General features: G+C 51.9%; 3 protein-coding genes across 3 annotated transcripts; 2 read left to right on the top strand and 1 right to left on the bottom strand.

The window, feature by feature from the left end:
- Positions 1–4693: 4693 nt before the first annotated feature.
- MFRP (membrane frizzled-related protein) lies at positions 4694–9551 on the top strand. The gene is made up of 13 exons (XM_052653200.1): positions 4694–4747; positions 4870–4972; positions 5090–5203; positions 5323–5484; positions 5620–5833; positions 6270–6400; positions 6519–6644; positions 6866–6942; positions 7314–7462; positions 7977–8107; positions 8236–8358; positions 9110–9237; positions 9327–9551. The coding sequence occupies exons 1-13, from the start codon at positions 4694–4696 to the stop codon at positions 9549–9551; spliced, it is 1737 nt and encodes a 578-aa protein (XP_052509160.1).
- Positions 9552–10268: 717 nt separating this feature from the next.
- Positions 10269–12222, top strand: C1QTNF5 (C1q and TNF related 5). The gene is made up of 3 exons (XM_052652981.1): positions 10269–10464; positions 10743–10999; positions 11341–12222. Exons 2-3 carry the CDS (start codon positions 10786–10788, stop codon positions 11856–11858), a joined length of 732 nt encoding a protein of 243 aa, XP_052508941.1. The 5' UTR covers positions 10269–10464; positions 10743–10785; the 3' UTR covers positions 11859–12222.
- Positions 12223–14091: 1869 nt separating this feature from the next.
- RNF26 (ring finger protein 26) lies at positions 14092–16826 on the bottom strand. The gene has a single exon (XM_052652770.1). It carries the CDS (start codon positions 16272–16274, stop codon positions 14973–14975), a length of 1302 nt encoding a protein of 433 aa, XP_052508730.1. The 5' UTR covers positions 16275–16826; the 3' UTR covers positions 14092–14972.
- Between the last annotated feature and the right edge of the window lie 9988 nt (positions 16827–26814).

The raw sequence follows: 26814 nt of genomic DNA, 5'->3' as shown, positions 1-26814 counted from the left end.
GGAGAATTATGTCCAAATGCATGCCTAGAATGCTGGCCCTGGGAGAGAGCAAAAGGAAAGTGTTCCGATCAGAGGACAAGCCTAGACAAAGACAGGGTGGGTACAGTGTGTGCCAGCGACCAGAGAGAGGCCAGTCTGGTGGGAGTGGAGGTCAGGGGCCAGAGGCCCAGTAGGAGGGAGAGCTAGTGAGCCAGAGTCTAGAAGGTGACAGCTAACTTCAGCTGGCCTTGCCCTTCCTGGTTATGGAGGGGCCACAGAGAGCCAGGCAGGCCAAGCTTTTGCAGGAACCAAAGCAAAAGCCCAGTGGAGCTTCTGGGAGTCTGGAAATCGTCTGAGCAAGAAAAGGGGTCACTTCCCTTAGCTTGTTAGTTTTATCCAGAGTGGCTGGCAGGAAAGTCCATGCAGTTGCCCCTGTAGGGGCAAGAAAAGGGAGGGCTGGAGACACAAAGTCCTTGCAGGCAGCAAGGAGGTGGGGACACCCCTGAGAAGGAAGAGGCAAGAAGGCCAAGGCCTGGGGCCTGCAAAGGAGAAAAGGAAGCCCAAGAGGCAGCCAAGAATGAAGCAAGAACCTGGAACTCGATGGCCGCCAGCAGAAAACCTCTCCGGGGCCTCAAGGCCCAGGCCTCCTCCACACACCTGGGCTCCAGCAAAGGCTGCCTATAGGCCCTCTCGCCCCCGCTATTCTACACGGTTTGCAGAAAAAAACTTGGAAGGAAAGAAAAAAATAAAAAAGGAAAGGAAGAAAAGGAATAAAAGCTAAAAAATCAGAATCCAATAGACCCAGCTCTGAAACCCAGCACTGCTCCTTGCCAGCTGTGCTACTCTGGTGCCTCAGTGACATCTGGAAAATGGGAACAAAAACGCTCCCCTGTCCTTGCCTCCCAGGACTGTTATGAGGGTCAAATGAGCCAATGAGTGAAGGGTCTAAGTTCTGTTTCTCTCGTTGTCCGTTTAGCCGAGCCCTCATCCGGCCCTGCCCTGGTGCCTCGCTCAGCCTACGTTCTCTCCTAGGAATACTTTCACGAAGCAACCATCTGCAAAGGGTGTCGTGGAGGATGGCCATGGGCAAGGGCAAAACCAGAGAGAAGCTTCCAGCCCTGCCTGCCTCCCCCTTGCCTCCTTTCTACCACTTTCTCACAAACAGGGGCTGTTCTGAGACCCGGTTCTGACCAAGCCACTCCCTGCTTAAATGGGTTACAACCCAGGCTCCTGAGGCCCACAGTGCTAAGCAGCCCCTCTTTTCTGGAATTCCTACCCAACCCCCAACTTTTACCTACTAAAATCTTTTTCAATTCTCTCACTTTTTTTTTAATTGAAAAGAAATTTTATTTGGCTATGCCAGGTCCTAGTTGCAGCATGTGGGATCTAGTTCCCTGACCTGGGATAGAACCCAGGCCCCCTGCATAGGGAACACAGAGTCTTATCCACTGAACCATCAGGGAAGTCCCTCAACTCTCAACTTTAGACCACATGTCCACCTCTTCCAAGAAGTCTCCCTGCCCGTTATAGCTATCAGTATTTACCATGTTAAAATTTGAAAGGAATCCAAATACTTATTAATTTTTAAATAAAATTTTAAAATAACAGTAAACCTTTTATATGCTAACATAAGTAACATTTTCTTTCTTTTCTTTCTTTTTTTGGCTGCACCACACAGTTTGTGGAATCTTAGTTCTGTGATCAGGGATTTAAACCACCTGATCGAACCAGTGACCCCCTGCAGTGGAAGCACAGAGTCCTAACCTTTGGGCTGCCAGGGAATTCCCTTAAATTCTTTTTTTTAGTCATGCTTAGATTCTTTATTTATTTTTTAATCTCAGTTTTATTTATTTTTTAATTTTTTTACATTACAATATTGTAGTGGTTTTGCCATACGTTGACATGAATCCTCCATGGGTGTACATGTGTGTTCCCCATTCTGAACCCCCCTCCCACCACCCTGCCCATCCCATCCCTCTGGGTCATCCCAGTGCACCAGCCCCGAGCACCCTGTATCATGCATCGAACCTGGACTGGCGATTCGTTTCACATATGATAATATACAGGTTTCAATGCCATTCTCCCATATCATCCCACCCTCGCCCTCTCCCACAGAGTCCAAAAGACTGTTCAATACATCTGTGTCTCTTTTGCACACAGGGTTATCATTACCATCTTTCTAAATTCCATATATATGCGTTTGTATACTGTATTGGTGTTTTTCTTTCTGGCTTACTTCACTCTGTATAATAGGCTCCAGTTTCATCCACCACATTAGAACTGATTCAAATGGATTCTTTTTAATGGCTGAGTAATAAAACTACATTTTCCAAAACAAAAAGAACTGAGGAAGAAGGATAGTATTTACATTTTTGCAAATCTCATTAACACCTGGCTGGATTCTCACCTGCTTCACATCAAGCAGCCTCATGAAACCATGCTGTGCGCTCAGGAATGAAAGGGAGAAGGACAAATAATGCCTGTGTTATTTATGGACAATACTTTTGACCTTTTAAACCCTCTAAAAACAGTCCAGCCTTAGGACCCAGGAAAGCTTTCTCCTCTAGACAAAAAGCCCCAGGGCTCTCCAGCGGGTGACTGGAGAGGAACTGGAAACTTCCCTGGTAGTCCAGAGGCTAAGATTCTGAGTTCCCAGTGCAGGGGTCCAGGAATGAGATCCTACATGCCTCGGCTAAAGCGACTGCATGTGTCAACGAAGATCAAAGATATAGTACAACTAAGACCTGGCGCAGCCAAATAAATATTTTTTAAAAAATAAAAAGAGAGACACAGACATAAGAAAACAAACTTATGTTTGCCAGGGGGAAGGGGTAGTTAGGGAGTTTGGGATGGACTGATGCGCACTGCTATATTTAAAATGGATAACCTATGAGGATCTCCTGTATAGCACAGGGAATTCTGCTCAACGTTAAGTGCCAGCCTGCATGGGAGAGGGGTTGGGAGGAGAGTGGATACATGTATATGTGTGTATGAGTCCCTTTGCTGTTCACTGGGAACTATCACACTGTTAATTGGCTATATACTCCAATACAGAAATGTTTTTGGTGTTTAAAAAAATTAAAATAAATAAATAAATAAATAGAGAGAGAGAGAGAGAGAGAAGGGCTGGATGTGTGCGTGTGAGGAGAGCTGCCTCAGGGCCACAGACTCAGCCTCCCCGCTTCTCTCCCTGCCGGGCTCCTCACTTAGTCCCGCCCCGTCACCAGCCTGCCTCGGGCCAGTGTACAGGCGCAGAGGTGTGTCTGAGAAAATGTGCATTTTGGATTTTCCCAGTCCCGGGTTCAACTCCTGTCTCAGTATCTCACCGGCTGTGTGACCTTGAGGAAGTTACTGAACCTCCCCGGGAGCCGTAGGCCATCATTTGTAACAGGATTATGCGGCCTCACAGTGATTCAAGGAGAGAGATTGCACTTAGGACCTTTCACCCAGGGCTAGTGTGTAACAGACATTCTACAAACCATAGAAAAAAAATACGCTGCTTCCCCACCTCCTGCCCTGCCCAACTCAGCCCGAGCATGGCCGAGTCAAAACAGATGACAATCCCTTTCCAGTCTCCCTGCGGACAGCTGAGCCAGGCGGGGATTTTCCAGGAGAACTTCGCTCCTGGAGAGAGAGGCACGGAGTGATGTAGTTTGCAGAGGGCAGATTTTCTATCCTGCAACAGCAGATGGCACCACCCACCAGAATTCACAGCCCATCTGAAGGGCCTGCCCTGACCCTGCCCAAGGCCTCAGGCACCTTCTTCTCCTCTGTCCTTTCTCCTGCAGCCTGAAGCGACCCAGGAAGCAGCAGCCAACCCCTCGAGTTCACAAGCAGCCCCTACACACCATGTCCCACCCACACCGTGTTCTTGTCCCTGAGCACCCGGGTGCTTTAGGGGGACTTTCAAAGACCCAGCTTGGGTAATGCCTCAGTCACCCAGATGCCAAGGAGCAGTTGTTGTTTAGCTGCTAAACTGTTGTCTGACTCTTTGCGACCCCATGGACTGTAGCCCACCAGGCTCCTCTGTCCATGGTATTTCCCAGGCAAGAATACTGGAGTGGGTTACCATTTCCTTCACCGGGGTATCTTCCCCACCCAGGGATTGAACCCCCGTCTCCTGCATTGGCAGGCAGATTTTCTACCCCTGAGCCACCTGAGAAACCTGGAAGGAGCAGAAGGCTGCTGTTTTTGTCCAGGGCCCTCAGGACTCGGGCTCTGAAGCTGCCAAGTCCTCACGCCTGGCTTTGAAGGCTCCTTCATGCTTGCAAGACTGCCCCACTGCCCTCCTTCCCTCCCTCACTCAACACCTCAGTGAGATTAAGAAAGGGGGTGACCAGCTCCCCACCACAGCCTGCACAGAGCACCCAGCTTCCTGTGCAGGGTGTCCTCAGCCATGGCCTGTGCCTTTAAGGACCCCTGCTGTGTGCCAGGGCCTCGACTTCAGCATCCTCAGCTGAGTTGGATTAAGCGACCATTCCATGCCTTTGTGAATTCCTTCTGGCTGTTGTCCCTTCCCCCACACGGAGACTGAACAGCCAGCGACCTGAGCCAGTCTGCCTAGGGCAGCAGAAGAGCTGGTCTAGCCCGACTGCCCCCGGCCTCAGGGAGCAGAGGCTGCCCCTTGAGAGGGGGACTAGGGCAGGAAGTGGGCTCTTTGGGGTCTTGCGCTGCTGTCACAGGGACTCCAGAAAGCCATGCAGAGCCTAGAGCCATGAAGGACTGCTCAGATAGCGTCGTCTGTGTGGAAACGGCAGAGCTGAGCAAGGTAAGGGCCACCAGGGCCGCTCCCACAAGCCCCAGACGCCTGCCTCGGGCTGCTGTGCCCCATGAGCACACCTGCCAGGCAGCACGGCCACCGGCCTGCAGCCCTCAGATCTCTCCCTTCAGACTGAGTTCTGCAATCCTGCTTTCGAGCCTGAATCAGGGCCATCTTGCCCACTCCCCACCCTCCGGGAGGACGCCAACTGCAGCGCCCGAGCTCCCTGGCAAGGTAACCATCTCAGGGGGTGACCCGGGGGTAGGACAATAAAGGCCTGGCAGCTCAGGGTGGTAGGTGAGGGATGCCCTAGGGAGAGGGCTCTCAAAACCCCGCCCTGCCTGTCCGCAGGTCGGCATCCCCGACGGCTGCAGCCAGACTGCCACTTCTCCTGGCTGTGTGTCCTCCTGCTGGCCGGCCTGCTGCTCCTGCTGCTCGGGCTGCTGGTGGCCATCATCCTGGCCCGTAAGTCCCCAGGGCCTGCTGGAAAAAGGGCTTTAGGATGAGACCCCATGAGCTCTTCTGCTCATGCCCCCGAGGGATCCAGAGCCTCTGAGGCCCCTCCCCCATCTTGTCACCTCCAGAATTGCAGGCTACAGCCCCACCGGGGGCCACCTACCGTCCACTGCCTTCCCGAGGCCTCGCCACCACTGGCACTACCCCTGCCACCTCCACCACCACCTCCCAGGCAACTGGAACCCCTAAAAGGCAACCGGAGGCAGGAGTGAGCCTCGCACCTCAGTCCGGTGAGTACTGAGGGCTGATCTTCCCGGAGAAGGGCCCAAGATGGCAGGAGGGGGACGTGCAGGAAAAGGCACCTTGAGAGGAAAAAAAAACTCTCTCTTCTTTTGACCTCTGATTGCTCACCTCCATCTCTGCAGCCTGTGGGGGCCTCCTTCCCGGCCCAAGGGGCTTCTTCAGCAGCCCCAACTACCCAGACCCTTACCCACCCAATGCCCACTGCGTGTGGCATATCCAGGTGGCCACAGACCATGCAATACAGCTCAAGATCGAAACTCTCAGCATGGAGAGCGTGGCCTCTTGTCTTTTCGATCGCTTGGAAATCTCTCCCGAGCCTGAAGGCCCCCTCCTCAGGTAGGTTCCTCTGTCCCCGGAGATCCCAACCCTCACTCTCTCATCCCTGTCCTGAACAACTGTCTGGAGGGCAGAACCAGGGAGGTGCAGAGGGAAACTCTTGACTGGGAGGAAGAAATGGAGAGACTTGGCCTCTGCGCCCAGCTCTGCCACCATCTTACTACATGACCTTGGGAAGGTCACTTCCCCTCTCTGACCTTGGCTTCCAAATCTGGAAGCTGGAGCTCCCACATGTCTTTCCCATGAATCAATGGTTCAAGGATGGACAAGCAGGTCCCAGGGAGGTCACGGCTCTGCTGGAAAGAAACAGAACCTTTTTTGACACATCGTCCCCAGGATGGGGCTTCAGGAAAGAGGACCACAGAGCCCAGGCAGGCTCCACTCCCGCTTGCCCTGAGCTCTGAGCCACCATCACCCCCAATCTGGCTTCTTGCAGAGTATGTGGGAGGGTGCCTCCCCCCACATTCAATACCAACACCAGCCGCCTCCGGCTGGCCTTCGTCTCTGACAGCAGTGTGGAAGGATCTGGCTTCCATGCCTGGTACCAGGCTGTGGCCCCTGGACACGGTGAGTGTTCTTCCACCAAATGCCCAGCTACCCATCAACTGGCCAACTCCAGCTGCTCCCAGCCCTAAAAAAGCGACAGAGATTCTAGAGGGTTCTGAATCCAGATGCCTACCCCCAGGGAGCTGTGCCCACGAGGAGTTCCCCTGTGACCAGTTCGTCTGCTTGCTGCGTGACTCAGTGTGTGACGGTTTTGCCAACTGTGCTGATGGCAGTGACGAGACCAACTGCAGTGCCAAGTTTTCAGGTGCAGGTCTGATCAGCCTCGGGGCGGGTACTGTCTGATCCAGGTGCAGGCTGGACCCCTCCCGGCCTGGCCCAGCTCCAAACCTGCCTGGTTATCCTTCTGACCCAGAACTTGTTTCCCATGGGCACAGACAAGATTCTTCACCGCCGTCACTGCCAGGCCTACTGGCGAAAGGCACAGAGCTTAGCAAACTCATGAGCCTCCCGCCCTCCTCTCTACAGGGTGTGGGGGGAACCTGACCGGGCTTGAGGGCACTTTCTCTGCTCCCAGCTACCTGCAGCAGTACCCTCACCAACAGGTAAGCCAGCCAGTGCTCCACGGGGAGGGCAGTGGGGCACGTGTGGGAACACCTGAGCAGCGGGGTTAGTGCGATTGAGAACGGCATGGCAGATACTCCTTGTACCTGGAAAGACCAGAGATCAAGCAAACAGGAAGGGGACATTATTAAGTGCTTACTAGGTACCCAGCTCCTGTGCTGGGTAAGCTTATCTCTGAGACCAGACAAGTTAAAGGCCCTTCCACCAACGGTGTTGAGAGTGGTGTAGGCCAAGCCTGCCCACTCCCTACCCAGCTTGCAACCAGGGAAAGCCCGTCTGGAGTTCAGCCTGGGGACCCTGATTGGAACAGGAGAAGGAACCCATAAATTACCCCACCTGTGCCCTCCCCCAGCTTTGTACCTGGCATATCTCGGTGCCTGCTGGACATGGCGTCGAACTGCTCTTTCACAACTTCAGCCTGGAAGCTCAGGACGAGTGCAAGTCTGACTACGTGGAGGTGTACGAGGCCCACAACTCTGGGGCCCTTAGCCTCCTGGACAGGTACAGGGCAGAGCCACGGGAGGAGCCGAGGATACACCCCGCCTCCACAGCCTGCCGTGAAGGCTGCCCACAAATTACCACCCCCATTCAGTAGCCTCATTGTCCTCTCTTGCACCAAGCTGAAGGTCTCCTCGCTGTCACACTTTTTAAAAAGAGGCTTGTCCTTCCGCACCTGTCCTTTGTGCCTGTCCCTCTTGCCTCGAGTCCTTGCATTGCTTCCTCCAGGAAGCCCTCCCCAGGCCTCTCCCACTCCCAGTTCTCCTGGGTCCATTTCCAGTTCCCCCAGAACCCTCACTGATTTTCCCTAGGTGGAAGTGGCTCAAGTTCAAGCAATGTGTCTAGTACTTTGTCTACTGAACATGTGTGTCTTCCTCCCATGAGTCAATGACTATGCCTCCCATCCCCTCTGGCATTGTCCAGAACACCCAGCTCCCCCCCAGGCCTGCAAGAGGCCTCATGCATGCTCGCCCAGCCAGGGGGGCCCGATGCCAGGATTCCTGCCTGCTCTGGACAGGTTCTGTGGAGCAGAGCCGCCCCCACGTCTCATCTCCTCGCACGACCAGCTGGCAGTGCTCTTTAGGACAGACCATGGTTTCAGCGTTGGGGGCTTCTCAGCCACCTACCGGGCCCTCAACGCCACAGAGAGTAGGTGGCCCTGGGCGCTTGGGTGTGGGCAGTAGGGGCGCCTCCAGAAGAATGGGGAAGGGTTCTAGACCCTGGTCTAGGCACAGTGAAGGCCATGGGGATTCAGACATGTCCCCCCATGCCTGCAGGCCCCTGTAGGCCCGGAGAGGTCTCCTGCCAGGATGGAGGGTGTAAGAGTCTGCAGTGGATGTGCAGCACGTGGCGAGACTGCGCCAATGACAACTGCACCAGCCCCTTGTTCCCACCCCCAGGTGAGGAGCCTGCCCTGCACTGCGGGCAGCGCTGGCAGGCCTGGGAAGGCTGGGTGCCCATCCAGAGAAGCCCACGGGCACACAGCTTAACAGTTATCCCTGTCCTTCCTGATGGGGGCTGAGGGCCCCCTGTTCAGACTCTAGACCACTTTACCAAATCCTGAAGAGATTCTCCCCTAGCCGTGGCAACAACATTTAGAGTGACCCCCAAGACAAATGGGAATCTGGGAAACGATGGTTCGGGCTTCAAGAACCAGCCCGGCCTTTGCCACACAGAGGCTCTCTCCAGGGCCCACTTCAGAGATGTGGGTGAGCCCTGGGGAATTCCTTCCAGATGGCTAGTGATTCTGCCAATGTCAGTGACCCTTGCTCCCTGAGATCACAGAGGTGCCTGCATGATGCCCGGGGCTGGCGAAAGATGCTTGGAGTAGGCTCCTGAGAACAGGAACCCTCGACAAGTATATAAGACATCTCTCTGTGTTAACTCCTTTGATTCTCACAACAATGGCAACCCACTCCAGGATCTTGCCTGGAGAATTCCATGGACATAGGAGGCTGGCAGGCTACAGTCCATGGGGTCGCAGAGTCGGACATGACTGAGCAACTGACACTTTCACTTTCTTTCCATGTTATCTCCTTTGGTTCTCACAACAAGCCCCATCTGACTCATAAAGGGTAATTAGGTGACTTGTCCCCAGTTACACAGCCAGTGAGTGCTCCCCAGGGTGACCCTCCCCTCCCCTCCCTGCAGAGCTGGCCTGTGAGCCTGTCCAGGTGGAGATGTGCGTCGGTCTGAGCTACAACACCACGGCCTTCCCTAACATCTGGGTGGGCATGACCACCCAGGAAGAGGTGGTGGAGGTCCTCAGAGGTTACAAGGTGCTCCAGGCAGAGATAAGGAGGAGCCCCCAGGAAGGGAGGGAACCTGGGAAGCCGGGTGCCTGAGGGCTCCTCTCTTCCTTCCACAGAGCCTGACGAGCCTGCCCTGCTACCAGAATTTCCGGAGGCTCCTTTGCGGGCTGTTGGTGCCCCACTGCACCCCACTAGGCAGCGTCCTTCCCCCTTGCCGCTCTGTCTGCCAGGAGGCAGAGCGCCAGTGCCAGTCTGGCCTGGTGCTACTGGGCACCCCCTGGCCCTTCAACTGCAACAGGCTGCCTGAGGCAGCTGGCCTGGAGGCTTGTGCCCAGCCCTGACCCTTAGGCGGGGCCCTTGCCCTCTGCTACACACCCTCCTTTGCCCATCAGGGTGGGCAGGCAGGGGAGCAAGGGAAGGGGCCCAGCATGGAACTCTGCCCATCCCCCCCACTTCAGGGTCCTCCCAGGGAGGGGAAGAGGAGTCCTCAGTGGGGCTAGTGGGGCCCTCCCAACTTCCCATATCCTCCCCTATCCCTTTACTTTCCCCAGCTGCTGCAAACAGCTGGCCTGACTCCACGCTGTACCACTGACAATCTGGACCCCTTCCCACCCAAGTCCCTGACCTTGACTTCCTGTCTTCTGCCTTCCTCATCTCCCATCTAGTTTTTCAGGCTCTCTATCACCCCGCCTTCTGACATTTTCATTTATTCAACAGAAAATGTTATATCGAGACTAGTCGTGTGGCAGGGCCTGTTCTGAGCCCTGGCCATCCAGCTGTCTACTGTTCTAGAACCCTCCACCCTCAGTTCTCAGCTTCTGTTTCTCCTGGATTTATCCTTGGACTCTGTTATCCTTGGTCTCTGTAGCGGCATCATCTCTGCTTCCAGCTCCCTGGAGCTATGGATGCCCTGAGCGTCTGTCAATAGTTCTGCCTCTCTGTGCCCGCCTCAAACCTCTCCCTCCTTTCTCCGCCAAACTTTGGCCGGCCGCCGCGCGACACCACGAGTTATTTCCCTGCTATTTCCCGGCCCGGGCTCTTGGCCCCCGAGCAACTGGTTTCCTCTTGGAGTCTGGGAGGAGCACAGCGGAGCCGGCAAGGAACGAACCAGGACCAGGGAGACACCGGCAGCAGGGGGAGACTGGCTGGAGAGAAGCGCAGGGAAGGCTGCGCTGGGGTCACCTGGAGGGTCTGAATTAGCGAGAGCCCCGAAGGCCACGGAGAGAGCGAGCAGCCCCGGGCGCCGGGAGGGGCGTGAGTGGGGCGGGGAGATGGGGCCGGGGGAGGGGACTGTGGGAAAGACTGGGCGCCGGCCGGGGCTGGAGGAGGAGGGCGGTCCGGTCTGTCCTTCCCTCGGCGCGGGGCTTTAGAGGTTCCCGGGTCTAGGGACCCCTTCTTCTTCCCCACGCGGCCACTCAGCCTCGCTCAGGGACACGGCAGTGGGGTGGGGACCGAGCCGGCCGCGCTGGGAGTGGGGACCGAGACAGGTCCCAGGATTCTTGGTCCCGACTCCTGTCCTGCCCGGCCCACAGACGACCAGAGGCCCGCGGCGTCCGGGCTCCGCGTGCCAGCGCCATGAGGCCGCTCCTCGCCCTGCTGCTCCTGGGCCTGGCGACCGGCTCGGCCCCTCTGGACGACAACAAGATCCCCAGCCTGTGTCCGGGGCACCCGGGCCTTCCCGGCACGCCGGGCCACCATGGCAGCCAGGGCCTGCCGGGCCGCGACGGCCGCGACGGCCGCGATGGCGCGCCCGGGGCTCCGGGAGAGAAAGGCGAGGGCGGGAGGCCAGGTAAGCGGCGCCTCGGCGGCAATCGGTGGGGACGTGCCAGTGAGCGCCGCCCGGCTCTTGCCCGCGGGGTCCCGAGCTAGGGGTTCACGCCAGGGGGCGCCGCTCCCGTCCCCGCCCGACCCCTTCACATCGGGGAGCCGCAGAGGAGTGACTCGGCGGCGGGAGCCGGAACCCCTGGGACCCTCAGATCCGCCCCGAGCCCTGCAGGAAGTGGGGACGGGGGCCCTGGGGCGCAGGGCGGCCCCAGCCGGGAAGGGGCGGCTGGGAGGCTGAGGGAGGGTGTGGGAGGATCCCGCGGGCGCACCCTAACCGCTCTGCTTCCCTCCCCCTTCCACCCGCAGGCCTCCCGGGGCCGCGTGGGGAGCCCGGGCCGCGAGGAGAGGCGGGACCCATGGGGGCCACCGGGCCGGCGGGTGAGTGCTCGGTGCCTCCGCGCTCCGCCTTTAGCGCTAAGCGCTCTGAGAGCCGGGTGCCCCCGCCGTCGGACGCGCCCCTACCCTTCGACCGCGTGCTGGTGAACGAGCAGGGACATTACGACGCCGTCACCGGCAAGTTCACCTGCCAGGTGCCCGGGGTCTACTACTTCGCCGTCCACGCCACTGTCTACCGGGCTAGCCTGCAGTTTGATCTGGTCAAGAATGGCGAATCTATCGCCTCTTTCTTCCAGTTCTTTGGGGGGTGGCCCAAGCCAGCCTCGCTCTCCGGGGGCGCCATGGTGAGGCTAGAGCCTGAAGACCAGGTGTGGGTACAGGTGGGCGTGGGGGATTATATTGGCATCTACGCCAGCATCAAGACAGACAGCACCTTCTCTGGATTTCTAGTGTATTCTGACTGGCACAACTCCCCTGTCTTCGCTTGATGCCCACTGGAAAGTGAGCTCATGCTGTCTCACTCCTAGGGGAGGAGGGGGTGACACCGAAGGCCTCATCACCTGGGAGGGCTGGCCCCCCTGGAATGTCCTGAATGACTGCAGAGGTGGGGTGGGGGCCTCTCCGTTCTGCTGCTGGCAGGGAATGGGGATCAAGGCTGAGATCAGGGCTGGCAGCATGGGGCAGTGGCTGGATTTCTGCCCTAGATCAAAGGAGTTTGGTAGTTCCCCCCAGTTGCTCTGGCCCGGGACCCCAAGGTGTGGTGCTTGCTTTCTGGTCCCCTGTCTCTCTGGGTCTTCCCTTATCCCTCCTGCTCCTGGGCCCTTTTTCTCAGAGATCATTCAATAAATCTAATAAAACCCTCCTACTGGCTTCTGTCTCTCTTTACTGGTGGAGATGCTTTGATTCTGAGAATGGGGAGACCAGGGAGCAGGGTGGAGGGAGAGGGTGTTCAGGCAGAAGGGAGGGCTCTTAGGCTAGATGGATCCTGGGCCAGGAGATACAGAAAACAGGCCCAGGTGATGAAGAGGCCGGTCCGCGGAGCTGCCACCCAAGCGGTGTAGGTTGTGAACAGGAGCGCCCTGCTAGGGATGGTGTCCTGGTGGGGGACTCCGGCCACCCAAGAAGGCACACCTTTTTCTAACTCAAAGATGTCATAAGAACTGGCTGGAGCTTCAACACACACATCCCTGCCCTGACCAACAAAAAGGAACTTGGGATTTTCACCCATGGCTGCTCTGGCTCTGTGCCTGTTTCCTGGATGACTGGAACACTATTTCTCTGTCCCTGATGCCAGGGGAGTGAAGTGTCCCTGGCTGTCTAGAGATGTTATTTCGGAGATGGCCACAAGGGGGCGCCCTAGTTCCAGAATGCAGCAGTGACCGTAGATAGCTTGAGCTCCTGGCTACTAGGGCGATTAGGTAGAGGAAGGGTTTTGAGGTCTCCCAGTAGGATTCCAGATGGGGTGGGGGATAATGGGGTCATTTGCTCCCAGCTCAGGAAGTTTATCTTCCTCTCATAAAATGTTTATCCTCACATTAAACAGAGACTGGAAGGAACTAAGCCTCCCCTTGGTCATCTCCCCTTCCAGGGTTGGGGGAAGGGGGGCAGAAAAGCCCTTCCTCAGGCCTCTCCACTCCAAGGTGGATGTGGGGAACGCTCCCTCACTGTGCTAGGCCGCGCCACTAAGTCTGAGGTTAGCCTCAGAGCCCCTTCAATCTCTCTGCCTTGTCCCACCCCTAACCCAATGACTAACAAACCCAGGCTTGCCAGGCCCACATCAGCTCAGGCTCTCAACACAAAAGTGGAGGGGCCTCTCCTAAGCGTTTCCTCCTGACCTACCCCTTTTCCCCCTCCCCTCCTTCCAGAAGGCTGTCTCTGGCATTATGCTCCTACATATAACATACAATTATGGGGTAGTGTCCCGCCCCCCACCCCCACCCCTTTGCAGGTCATGTGAGGATTGATATGACCAATGGGGACTGGGCCCATTACAGGAGCCAGAGACAGGCCTCCCAGCTCTCCAAGAGGAGGCCCTGCAGCTATACTCCAGCCCATCATAGCGCCTCTCTGCCAAGAGACACAGACACCAACTCCTTCAGGAATCTCAGGATAGATTGGACTCCAGGCAGCAGAAGCCCCAAGTTCTCTCCTGGAAAGAATGGCACTAGAGGGAAAATTTGCTCAATGGGTAAGTTCACATTCCTTTTTCCGAGGGCTCAATTCTGACAAAATGGAAAAGATAGGGCTATGCTTAGTCACTCAGTCGTGTCTGACTCTTTGCAACCCCATGGACTGCAGCCCGCCAGGCTCCTCTGTCCATGGGGATTCAGGACAGAATACTGGAGTGGGTTGCCATGCCCTCTTCCAGGGGATCTCCCCAACCCAAGGATCAAACCCTACAGGTCTCTCACACTGCAGGCAGATTCTTGATTGACTGAGCCACCAGGGAAGCCTGGAAAAGATAGGGAGAGCTTTCCAAAGTCATGCATATGAGAGGGCACAAATTGGAGAAGGTAAAAGCAAATCTAGCCACACAGGGCACGGGCTCTCCCCAAGACACCCTATCTCAGCTCTTCCCCTGCCAGTTCCCCCATCAACTACACGTGGGACTGAAAGACCCTGCTGCAGCATCTGTTACCATAACCAACCACTCACCCTTGCGAAGATGCACACAGAGGCCATCAGAGCTGTAACACTTTATTCATTGGATCCTGGGCCAGACGGACCCCTCAGGGAGCTGCATGCCCCTCAGCCCTGGCTCCTTCTGTATTTGGACTCTAGTGAAATGTGCACAGTCTTCCCTCCCCAGTGGCAGGGAGAGACGGACAGAAGGGGAATGTCATTTTTTTCTCTGTGATGTGGGGAGTGAAAGGAAGAGGAACAATCTGGTTATCCCTCCTGAGGTTCCCAGTGATGCCGGGTATCAGAGGGTACATGGTCCCAAAGCCAGGTGCAAACATACACATATACACACACACCTAGGGGGTAATTCTTGACCCCAGCTGTCAGGTCAGGTAAGGAGGGAGCCTTGTAAGATCACAACAGGTAGAAGCAGTTCAAAGGGCACCTGAGAGATACTACCCCCAAAGCCTGCCAGAGCATAGCAGCTCCAGCTGAAAGCAAATGTTCAAGGTAATTCTAAGGCCCTTGAATTGCCAAAATACCCAAATGACATTGATGTGCATGGCTGAAGAAGCTGGGAAGGAAGTGGGGAGGATGCAAGGAGAGAACCTACAAATCTGCAACAGAAAAACCAGAAGCGAAGCGGGGGGAGTCCCCAACGCTGGCATCAGGGTGGGCCCTGGCTGGAGGGGAGTCCACAGTGAACAGTCTCCGGGGCCTTGCAGAGTGACACCCTCACCACCCTTGGCATCACAGGGACACACAGGGTAAGGAAAAGCTGTTACCCTGCCCCTACCCAAGTCACAGTCTTTCAGGGTTTCCCAGTTCAGTGTCCTAGAGATGCAGCTTAGAGACTCAGCACGATGACTGTGGGAGCAGCAGGGGATGCAGGCCAGGACCCAGAGATCAGGTGTGAACACGGCCTGAGCACAGCTGGCTGCGTGGACATGGAGGGGTGGGCAGGAGGGAGGAGGAAACCTTCAGAGGTAGACGTTGAGGGTCTGCAGGATGCCCCGACGGCACAGTGGGCAGTTGCGGTGGTAGACGGGGTGGCGCATCAGGATCTCAGTGCAGGCCTGGCACAGGCACAGGTGCCGGCAAGGCAGCAGCAGCACCGTCTTGCTCTGGTCCTGGCAGATGACACACTTCTTCCGCTCCTCCTGCTCCTTCAGCAATTCCCACGGGTCCTGCCCAGCTACAGACCCCTCCTCGTTGAGCCTCTCCCGGCCCCGGGCAGGCGTCACTCTGGCCATCCTGACCTCCTCTTCTTCTGCCTCCGATCGGGGCCCAGCTTCAGGAAGAGCATCCTGTCGCCATGTCCTGGCTGAGGGCAGCCTCCTAGGGCCACCCTGGGGGGCTCCAGGGGCCCCTCCCCGGTTTGGCCAGCTTGCCAGCTGCAGGCTACGGCTCCAGACTCGGCGCCAGGCCTCCAAGCCCAGAACTAGCCGAGAGAGCCGCACAACATCCTCTCTGAGCCGGTGGTAGGATGGCCGGGCATGGAGCTGACTGAGCACCCGGGTGGCCAGCCTCAGGGTGAGGTCTGGGTGTAACAGAGTCACTGTCACTGCCAGCACGCAAGCCAGCAGCACCAGGCCAGTGAGATTGACAAGCACAAAGCTGGCCAGGAGACGGGCAGCTGAGGCCAAGAGCTCCAGCACTAGCTGGCAGGGGGTCCAGAGAAGGATGGACATGGCCACGGCACTGCTGGAAATGTGGGCTAGGAAGGCAGCCACTACATCTGTCATCCTCCACAGCGGCCCTATCACTGCATCCCACAGGGCCAGCACAAGGGAGAAGAAGTTCTGAGTGCCAATGAGGCAGATGTTGACCAGGCTATTGATCACGTAGGCCACTAGGCTCATGGTGATGGCACAGACGTCACAGATCTGACGCAGCAAAGCATGGCCATTGGAGACCATATTGAGGACACCCCGGTGGAGGATCTCCCGGCTCCTAAGCGCCCCATGGGAGGCCAAGTGCCCCAGGAGCTTTAGGCTCTCCAGGCCAGAACAGCAGCTGTACAGTACCGTAGACAAGGCCTGCAAGCCCCCACAGGTGAAGCGGACCATAGCTTCAATCAAGGCCAGCAGTGAAAGTAAGACTCCACGGCCCAAGTGCAGAAGACTAGTCAGTACCGTGTGTGGCAGGTTGTAGATGAAGGCCAGGAGCCAGGCCAAGGAAGCCAGGAGGGAGGACACCAGCAGGAAGTTGAGGTCCAACACCAAGGTCAGCACATCCAGCAACAGGCCCACCCCATTCACTACCAAGTACACAGCCTCCATGATAGGGCTATGGGGTTGGTCCCAGAGAAGTCTGGCTCCCGGCTGAGGGGGGTGTCAGGTTTGTCAATATGTGGGCGGAAGGGGGCTCAAGGATTAATCTGGAAGGGAAGTGAACGGTCTCTCCAATCAGAGAGAAACTGAGGAAGAATTGGGTTAGAAGTGGAGTCTCAGGGGAGGGAAAAAGGGCCAGGTGCCGATCCAGGACTCCCGGTTTTCAAGGCGGTCTGTTTGGGGAAAAAAGAAGCCAAACATCTCTAAAGTGGAAGTGATCCCGGGCTGGAGTAAAAATCTCAGCTTTGGAGGCCTGCTGGTGGCGTACCACGGCCGGGCAATGGGTCAGATCGAGAGAAGACCGGGAACGGAAAGGATCGGGCCAGGCCGGGGCCGGGTGGGGGCGGCGCAGGCTGGGCGCAGGCTCGCGGTCCAGCTACGCAGGTGCCCCTGTCCCCTCCCGGCCCCCGTTCTCTGGGCTCGCGGCGCTTTGCGCCCAAGGGAGCAGGAGGGAAGGGAGCGAGCCTCAGCAAACCCCAGGCGCGGCCTCTACTCCGCTGGGCGCTGCCATCTTGTGTGAGAAAGGGTGGGGCAAGAGGCATGTCAAGGAGGGAGGGGCGACGAACTCTGGCCAATCGGTGAGACTCAACCACAGGAAACATCGAGCGTTCATTGGTCCGTTTGAACGGCGCCCAAACATATTCAGTGCTTTACAGAGATGAGGCGGAAACAGATTGAAATCCCCTCCCCGTTGAGGCGGGGATTGGTCAATTGAAGGGCAGAGGAGAATCGCCCCAGCCCCGCCCCCTAAAGGAGCAGGACTTTGTGTGTGTGTGTTCCCTGGCTCAGTCGTGTCAGACTGCGACCCCACGGACTGTGGTCTGCCAAGGTTCTCTGTCCACGGGATTTCCTAAGCAAGAATGCTGGAGTGGGTTGCCGTTTCCTACTCCAAGGGATCTTCCTGACCCAGGGATCGAACCCGCCTCTCTTGAGTCTCCTGCATTGGTAGGTGGATTCTAAAGGAACAGGACTTTGGACTGGGCTATTACGGGCGCTGTTCTTTCTCTTCGCCTCCAGCCTTCATTTTTTTTAAATTCCGGATTGGTGGTCACTGTTCTGAACCAGGCTTTAGGACTGCACCACCTCCACAGCCAGACTCAGTCACTTGTCCTCCATTCATCCATTTTCTCCGTCGTATATTGAGCTGCTACACATGCACTGGGGATGCAAAAAATGTTTAAGACCTGCCTGCTCACAAGCAGTTTAAAGGGAAACAGATTGTGATAGGGGATTCCCAAGCTGCTATTTCCAAACTGTTTCCTCAAGCTCTGTCACGTTTTCTCAGCATCCTCAGGAGATTACCTCATTGTCAGTAAGAAAAAGAGGTCACAGGCTGGAAATAGCTCACACTCCTAGCCCAGGCCCTATTCATTTGTTTACTTAAACACCTGGGCAGCCTTAGTAGTGGCCTCAAAATTTTATCTCTTTTAAAAATATTCAAATAATATTCAAAATAGCGAAGATCCTATCCCAAATACATTGAAAGCCTGGTGTTCTCTACTAAAGCCAAGGATACTTGGGGGTCTGAGCCTCCCCCTGGCCTCTATTGCTTTAATTTCCTGCTTGCATTTGTTCCCTGAAAACAACGCACAACAAGAAAGTTGTGAGTTAAGTTTTACTTAGGGTAAAACGAGGACTATAGGCCAGCAGACAGTCTCTCAGATAGTTCTGAGGAACTGCTCAGAAGAGGTAAGAGGGGAGCTGAATATATATACGTAATTTTGGTAGGTAATTGGGCAGACGTGCAATCTTTTCACACATGTTTTTACAGAAGGCTGCTGCTGGTCACAGGAAGTTTGCTGCTAGTCATGAGAAGCACATATCTCCATTAATGATTGTAGTGCTTTTTTAGATATAAGAAGGTGCAAGAATTTGTGTTCATAAAATCTCCTGAAAATAACTATCTGAAGGCCTGTTCTGCCTGTTTTTCCCAGAGCACAGAGTGCCTCATTCCTGCTCTTGGTTCTGAATTCCCTTCAGGGTATGTCAAAGTTCAGTGACTGGTGGCTAGTGACAGTTTTTAGTTGGCACATTAAACTCTTCTTAAACTGTCTTTAAGACTTCTTCTTAAAGTGTCTCCATCACCCCACCCTGGACACTGCCTGAATCCTTTCTTTCCCAAAGCACCACTGATTCAAGGCTGAAATATTCTGCACACCTTTTCGAGACAGGTGGCTCCCAGTACAGGTTAGAACATAGTGCAGTTTCTAAACTCCCCACGCTCTTCTCTAGCTTCTCTCTCACATCTGTCAGGCCCCAACTTCATGTTTTCTCTGAGACATGTTTTCCCTTTGTCTTCCTCTTCCTTTTGAGATTTCCCTCTTTCTCGAACCACCAGACTCCAACTTTCCACTGTTATTATTTGTTTGTTTATTTCTGCTGCACTGGATCATCATTCCTACATGCAGGCTCTCTCTAGTTGCAGTGCTCGGGCTTCTCACTGAGGCAGCGTCTCTTGTTGCCCAGTACGGGCTCTAGGGCATGTGGGCTTCAGTAGTTGTGGAGCCCGGGCTTAGTAGTTGCAGCTCACAGGGTTAGTTGCCCCTTGTCATGTGGATCTTCTGGGACTAGGGATCAAACCCATGTCCCCTACATTGGTAGGCAGATTCTTAACCACTGGACCCCCAGGGAAGTCCTCCATTGTTGTTTGATATACAGAATAGTCTGTTTCTACCCCCAATTCCCTCTAAACTGTAGCCACAAAATCCTCATTTCTCTGCACAAAGGAGAATAATATAAAGATTTGTTTAACCTTCTGTCCATATCACAGTCTGTTGTGGTTATTGTTGCTGGTGGTTTTTTTGTGTGTGTGGTTTTTTTTTTTTTCCCCCTAATCTGAAATCTTAGCGAAAATGCCCATCTCCTCTTCAAGATACTTGATCCCACCACCCATAACCTGTCCTCTTCAAAAATTTTACTTGTCCAATGAATACTATTGTGTTTTTAATCTATCTTCCTGAAGCACTTGACACCAGTGACTTCCTCCACCATTGGCCTCTGGACCTTACCCTCTCCTGTCTTCTTTCTGTGCTCACCATGGCCCCCTCTCCTCTCTACCAGTGATTCCCAAATCTGTGTCTTCAGCCTGAATTTGTCTTTCAAAGTTCAGGTTCCAGCTGCTTCCTGAACAGCTGCTGGATAGCCTACTGGTGCTTCAAACTTAATGTGTCCAAAATCAAACTCAGCAAATTTGCTGTGCCTACACTGTGTGTACTTAACCAGCCAGCTTTCTGCACCGAGAAAGACCTTGAATCTGGCAGGATCCTCTAAGACAGTATTTCCATTAACCTGGGACCAAGGCCTTACCTTTGTGATCTGAGACATCCTTAAACAAGACACAGCCTTTGACTCTGTTGGCATTCCAGCAGTAGACAGCCAGAGGTTACCTGTGGTCAACATTCTTTGGGTAAATTACTATGGGTGAATTACTGCAAAATGCTCTCCATCCCTATGCTAGAAATATAAAGTACCATGTGACCACAGAGCAAATGAAGTGCTGGGATGACACCCCCCTCCCCCCCACTGCTTGGGAAAACCAAGGCACTTCTTGATTCTGAGAGGTTGTAAACACTCCCTTTGAGGTGATTGTTGTGGTTTGGACTTAAGCACTATCTCTACTGACTTGATATTTCTTTCTCTTCCAGGACTGTGTTTCAGATAACAGCTAGTTCAAACCCACTGTTGCCAAAGCAGGGGTCATCTCTATTTGAAAATATTTTTTAATGTTTATTTTTATTTATTTGGCTGCTCTGGGCCTTAGTAGCAGCATGTGGGAACTAGTTCCCTGACCAGGGATCAAACCCAGGTCCCCTGCATTGGGAGAATGGACTCTTAGCCACTGGACCACCAGGGAAATCCCCATCTTCTATTTGGAGGCTGGAAGACTCGAGAGTATTGGTCAAAAGAGCTAACACCAGGCTCCCCTGGTAGTCCAGTGATAATCTACCTGCCGATACAAGAGACGTGGGTTCAATCCCTGATCCGGGAAGATCCCACATGCCACGGAGCAGCTAAGCCCATGCGCCACAACTATTGAGCCTGAGCTATAGAGTCTGGGAGCCGCAACTACTGAAGCTCATGTGCCCTAGAGCCTGTGCTCTGCAATATAAGAAGTCGCTGCAACGAGAAGGCCACGCACTGCAGCTAGAGACTAGCTCCCACTTGCCGCAACTAGAGAAAAGTCTGCACAGCAACGAAGACCCAGCCAGAAATACATAAATACATAATTAATTAAGTCGATGAATAAAATTAAATTTGAAAAAGAAAGAACCAACAGCAACTGACTTTAGGGAAGAAGTTCAAATTGCTTATGAGTGTGAGTTGTAGTGATTGAGAAAAAAGAAACCAGATCTGGAGAAAACTTAATGCCTGGAGGCGCTATCCTTGCAGAATTGTGTCATGGAAGATACAGTGGTATGATCTAAAATGCTCAGGCATCTGCCCAGGGGCCTGCTGCAACAACAGCTGGTTTCTGCTGTTGTGCCAAGCGCAGGGCTTTTGTGCTGCTAGGTGAGAGATACGAGCTGGGACAACAGAGGGGGTTTTTAGAGGTTGTTCAGGCTTGAAGAGATGGGGTGAAACCAGAAAGACTGTCTAATTTAGGAGTTTTGCTTTGTGGCGCTGTGTCTCCTATAACCCTCCCTTTTATCTTCCCATCATGTGTTCAGTAAAATCCATATCACTGCCATGGTCTTAAGAGTTTGATATTTTTTTCCTTTTTGATTTAATTTGGCCTTTTAATTATGCAGATCATTTACCAGATCCCCAAAGTCAAACTATATGAAAAGGTATATTCCTAAAAGGTTTGTGTCATGGTCTGTGTGTGGATTGGAAAAGTTTCCAGATATGAGGCAGAATGAGAAGAGACTGAAGTTTATTAGAGTGGGAGACACAGTTAGAACAGAGAGCTGACTCAAGAGAAATCCAACGCCTTTCAAGGGCTAGTAGGCAATTTTTATAGCCTCAAGACTGAGAAAATTCCTACTGGAAGGGTGGCATTCAGTTCAGTTCAGTTCAGTTCAGTCGCTCAGTCATGTCCGATTCTTTGCGACCCCATGAATCACAGCATGCCAGGCCTCCCTGTCCATCACCAGCTCCCGTAGTTCACTCAAACTCATGTCCATCAAGTTGGTGATGCCATCCAGCCATCTCATCCTCTGTCGTCCCCTTCTCCTCCTGCACCTAATCCCTCCCAGCATCAGAGTCTTTGCCAATGAGTCAACTCTTCGCATGAGGTGGCCAAAGTACTAGAGTTTCAGCTTTAGCATCAGTCCTTCTAAAGAAATCCCAGGGTTGATCTCCTTCAGAATGGACTGGTTGGATCTCCTTGCAGTCCAAGGGACTCTCAAGAGTCTTCTCCAACACCACAGTTCAAAAGCATCAATTCATCAGCGCTCAGCTTTCTTCACAGTCCAACTCTCACATCCATACATGACCACTGGAAAAACCATAGTCTTGACTAGACGGACCTTTGTTGGCAAAGTAATGTCTCTGCTTTTAAATATGCTGTCTAGGTTGGTCATAACTTTTCTTCCAAGGAGGAAGCGTCTTTTAATTTCATGGCTGCAGTCACCATCTGCAGTGATTTTGGAGCCCAAAAAATAAAGTCTGACACTGTTTCCACTGTTTCCCCATCTATTTCCCATGAAGTGATGGGACCAGAGGCCATGATCTTCGTTTTCTGAATGTTGAGCTTTAAGCCAACTTTTTCACTCTCCTCTTTTACTTTCATCAAGAGGCTCTTTAGCTCCTCTTCACTTTCTGCCATAACAGTGGTGTCATCTGCATATCTAAGGTTATTGATATTTCTCCCGGCAATCTTGATTCCAGCTTGTGCTTCTTCCAGCCTCACGTTTCTCATGATGTACTCTGCATATAAGTTAAATAAGCAGGGTGACAATATACAGCTTTGACGTACTCCTTTTCCTATTTGGAACCAGTCTGTTGTTCCATGTCCAGTTCTAACTGTTGCTTCCTGACCTGCATATAAGTTTCTCAAGGGGCAGGTCAAGTGGTCTGGTATTCCCATCTCTTTCAGAATTTTGCACAGTTTATTGTGATCCACACAGTCAAAGGCTTTGGCATAGTCAATAAAGCAGAAATAGATGTTTTCTGGAACTCTCCTGCTTTTTCGATGATCCAGCGGATGTTGGCAGTTTGATCTCTGGTTCCTCTACCTTTTCTAAAACCAGCTTGAATATCAGGAAGTTCACGGTTCATGTACTGCTGAAGCCTGGCTTGGAGAATTTCCAGCATTTCTTTACTAGCATGGCATTAGTGACTAGTTAAGATACTGTGGTCATTTCCCTGGTGGCTCAGATGGTACAGAATCTACCTGCAGGAGATGCAGGTTTGATCTATCCCCTGGAGAAGGGAATGGCTACCCAACCACTCCGGTATTCTTGCCTGGAGAATTCCAGGGACAGAGGAGCCTAGCGGGCTTACAGTTCATGAGATCATAAAGAGTCAGACACCACTGAGCAACTAACACTTCACTTTTTAGGATGCATTGGGTGGGTATTTTACCTAATATGGGGTGAGGGAACTGGCTAGTTTAGATCCGAAGGCTTATGGCAGTGGTAGATACAGGGCTCCGTTAGTGGCAGAGATTGCTGTCCTGTGACCTGGGTATAGGGCTCCACAGTTTGCTCTCACCCTGGCCCCTCCACCCCGTTCCCTTCGAGTAACACCCTAAGCCCCACAAATCGCAAACACACTGAAAACTGTTTTCCTCAATCGGCATCTGAGGCTTGGCACTGGTACAGGAGAACCCAAACCCTAAACATCGGCTCTAGTAATAACACTGCTCAGGCCCAGAGAAGCAATTCACATCTCATAACCCATGTCCTGGAAACATGAGGTGACTGTATCCAAATGACACAAAGTTCTATGGTTTGTGCCACGGGAGGATTTCAGCCACTGAAGCACTTAGGGAAGAAAAGAAATACATTAATTAACTAGTCAAATCCTCTTGCTTTTCCTCCTGTTCCAATTTGTGGTTCCAGAAGTACTCCGAAATTAATGTGGTATATGCAATAGTGGCTTAGGAACATTTGTAATATTAATTCATATTTTTTAAAATTTGTCTATATATGAATCTAGATGAAACATGCTCGCGATTTTATTGGCTTTAGTCCTATTCTGATTTACAGGAAGGACTGAAGAAAAGCAACTTACGATTTTAGGCATTGATTTAAAAGGATGTTGAAGGTAAGTTGATAATGTGATTGACACGGTTAGTAAAAATAAAGATGGACACGGTTAGTAAAAATAAAATGAACAAGGTCATTTTTTTCACGAAAATCCAGAAACCTTTTTTTGTGCCATATGCCATGTATGGCACATAGTTATTTGTTACTATGACCTAACCTCAATTGTGGTCATCATGGCTTTCTTTGGAACATTAAAAAGACTATATACAGAATTTTCTGGATCTTCCCAAAGATGAAATATCTTAGGAAAACACATATCACATTTGACTTTACAACACTCTTGGACACATGATGAGAATATTGGCTAAATGCTATTAAAACAAGTAGATTTAATTAACACATGCTACTAAAAGAACTTGAAGAGTTAAGCAAAACAACAGAAAGCTCTCAAATAGTTTCCACATGGTCCCAAGTGGAAAATGAAATTATTCTTGAATGTGTGCTACCCACAGATATTTGAGAGGGACTGTTTCTTAATAATATTGAGAAAAGTTTAACGAATCTAAACCTAAGTTTGATTGTTTTAGTTTCTTTGTTTTTTCACAATTGATGAGCTAATACTAATACATTATTACTACTAACTGAGGTCCATAGTTTACATTAGTGCTCACTTTTAATGTGGTGCATCCTTTAGGGACTTCCCTGGTAGTCCAGTGGCTAAGACTCCAAGTTCCCAATGCAGAGGGGTGGAGTTTTATACCTGGTCAGGGAACTAGATTCCAAATGCCACAGCTAAAGATTCCCACATGTCGCAGATCAGATCCAGCACAGCCAAATACATAAATAAAAATAAATATTTTTAAAAAACCCTGAAATCTGCTGTAGATCCTATGGGTTTTGACAGATGTATTATACCATGGCCTACCATTACAATATCATGCAAAGTATTTTCCCTGCCCTAAAAATCCCCTGTGCTCCACAAGGATGACCCTTTCTTGCCTCCCCTCCAGCCCCACTTCATGGCCATCACTGATCTTTTTGCCATCTTCTTCGTTTTGCCTTTTCCAGAATGTCATATCGCTGGAATCATGCAGTATGTAGTCTTTTCAAATTATCTTCTTAGCAATAAACATTCGGGCTTCCTCCATGTCTTTTTGTGACTTGATAGCCCACTTCTTTTTAATCCCTGCATAATTCCATTGTATGGATGCAGCTACCAGTTTGTTTATCCATTCTCCTATTAAAGGACATCGCGATTGCTTCCAAGTTTTGACAATTATGAATAAATCTGCTACAAACACCCATGTGGAGGTTTTGTGTAGAACTAAGTTTTCAGTTCATTTGGGGGAATACCAAGGAGCGTGATTAATGGATCTTATAGTAAAGGTATGTTTCACTTTATAATAAACTTCCAAACTGTTTTCCAAAGTGGCTGTGCCATTTCGCATTCCCATCAGAAATGAATGAGAGTTCCTATCGCTCCACCTGCTCTCCAGCACTTGGTGTTGCCCACGTTTTTGAACTTTAGCTATTCCAATAGGTGTGCATTGCATCTCACTGTTTTAATTTGCAATTCCCCAGGCTTCCCTGGTGGCTCAGACTGTAAAGAATCTGCCTGCAATGCAGGAGATATAAGAGACACGGGTTTGATCCCTGGGTTGTGAAAATCCCTTAGAGGAGGGCATGGCAACCCTCTCCAGTATTCTTGCCTGGAAAATGCCCTGGACAGAGGAGCTGGTGGGCTACAGTCCACGGGGTCGCAAAGAGTCAGACACGACTGAAAAGACTGGGTACAGCAAAGCACTCACCACTACTGAACTGTATGTTTCAACATGGCAAAGGAGTTAAATTTTACCTTTTTTTAAAATCACAATTAAACAAACAAAAAACTCTACTTATGCTTTTACCCTTTGACCCAGAAATCCACCTCTAGGAATGTACCGTTAAGACACTTTCAACAAAATGAAAATTTATTGTCACATTATTTATAATTGCAAAATACTGGAAATTGTTTTTGGCCCCGCCTGTATGGATTGTAGAGTCTTAGTTCTTGGACCACAGCAGTGAGAGCGCCACGTCCTAACCACTGGGCCGCCAGGGAATCCTCTTGCGTCATTTTGACTTTTAGAAGCATGTTAATCTCCTACACACTTAAAATATTACACTAAATCAAAATATGAGAAAAAAAGAAACTGAAAGCAAACAGAAACAAATGAACCCAGCTGAATTTCATATGAGTGATATAACCACATAGCAAGGAGGGAAGTATACCCTGTGTCTCAGACTGTAAAGAATCTGCCTGCAATGCAGGAGACCCGGGTTCCGTCCATGGGTCAGGAAGATCCTCTGGAGGAGGGAATGGCAATCCACGCCGGTGTTCTTGCCTGGAGAATCCCATGGCCGAAGAGCCTGGTGGGCTACAGTCCGTGGGGTCACGAAGAGTCGGGCATGACTGGACGACAACAGCACGCCACACACCCTCAGCCTGGGGGAAGTAAAGGCCTCCTGGACTCACTTTACTAGGCTTACTTTTTATAGTGTATGACAATTTTGAAATATTGCTGGGAGCCAGAGTTCTTTGTTTGGATAAAAGGAGACATGAATATGAAATACAGGAAGGTAGAGAACGCATGAAACTGGATCAAAATTGTAAGTTACCAGTATAAACTCATGCTTTCTATAATAATAATATATATATTAGATATACTATATATTAGCTTAGATGTATTATATACATAGTATATGTGATTATGTGTGTCCATTGAAAGAACCTAGAAGCAATAAAACCCTAGAAGCAAGAAGCATACCTAGTACTCAGATGTTGGTTTCTACCATTCCCCACTAAAAGAAACAGGGTTCCTGGGGAAAAGAGTTGATTATAGTGGCTGATTATAGACAGAGAAGGTAGAAGGTTGAAAATTCTGCCAGAAATTAAGTAGCACCAAAAATTATGGGGCAGGGGCCAGCAGACTGGGGGTGGGGGTGGCTGTGTCAGAGGATGCAGAAGCCAGATCAAAGGTGGCCACATCTGGGTTGATTTCAGCATCAAAATGAATAAGGACCATAATGGAATAAAACCCACTGAATAAAATAGGAGTCCATGAGTCCAAATATATTACAAAGAATATAAATAAACAAAAAACTAGAAAGGAGGGCTCCTGTTTACAATGGAACACTGACTGATACAGAAGGAGGGAGGCTGACGGGCGAAAATTGTCATTTCAAACCATCAGAGTGACTTCCCGAGGGCTCCAGTGGTGAAATATGCTGCAGGTCTAATGCAGAGGGTGCAGGTTCAATCCCTGGTTGGGGAAGTAAGGTCCTACATGCTATGGGGT

This window comes from Budorcas taxicolor, chromosome 15 (assembly GCF_023091745.1).
Source record: "Budorcas taxicolor isolate Tak-1 chromosome 15, Takin1.1, whole genome shotgun sequence".
In the NCBI taxonomy this organism is placed as follows: domain Eukaryota; kingdom Metazoa; phylum Chordata; class Mammalia; order Artiodactyla; family Bovidae; genus Budorcas; species Budorcas taxicolor.
This window is presented reverse-complemented; position numbering and strand designations above follow the sequence as displayed.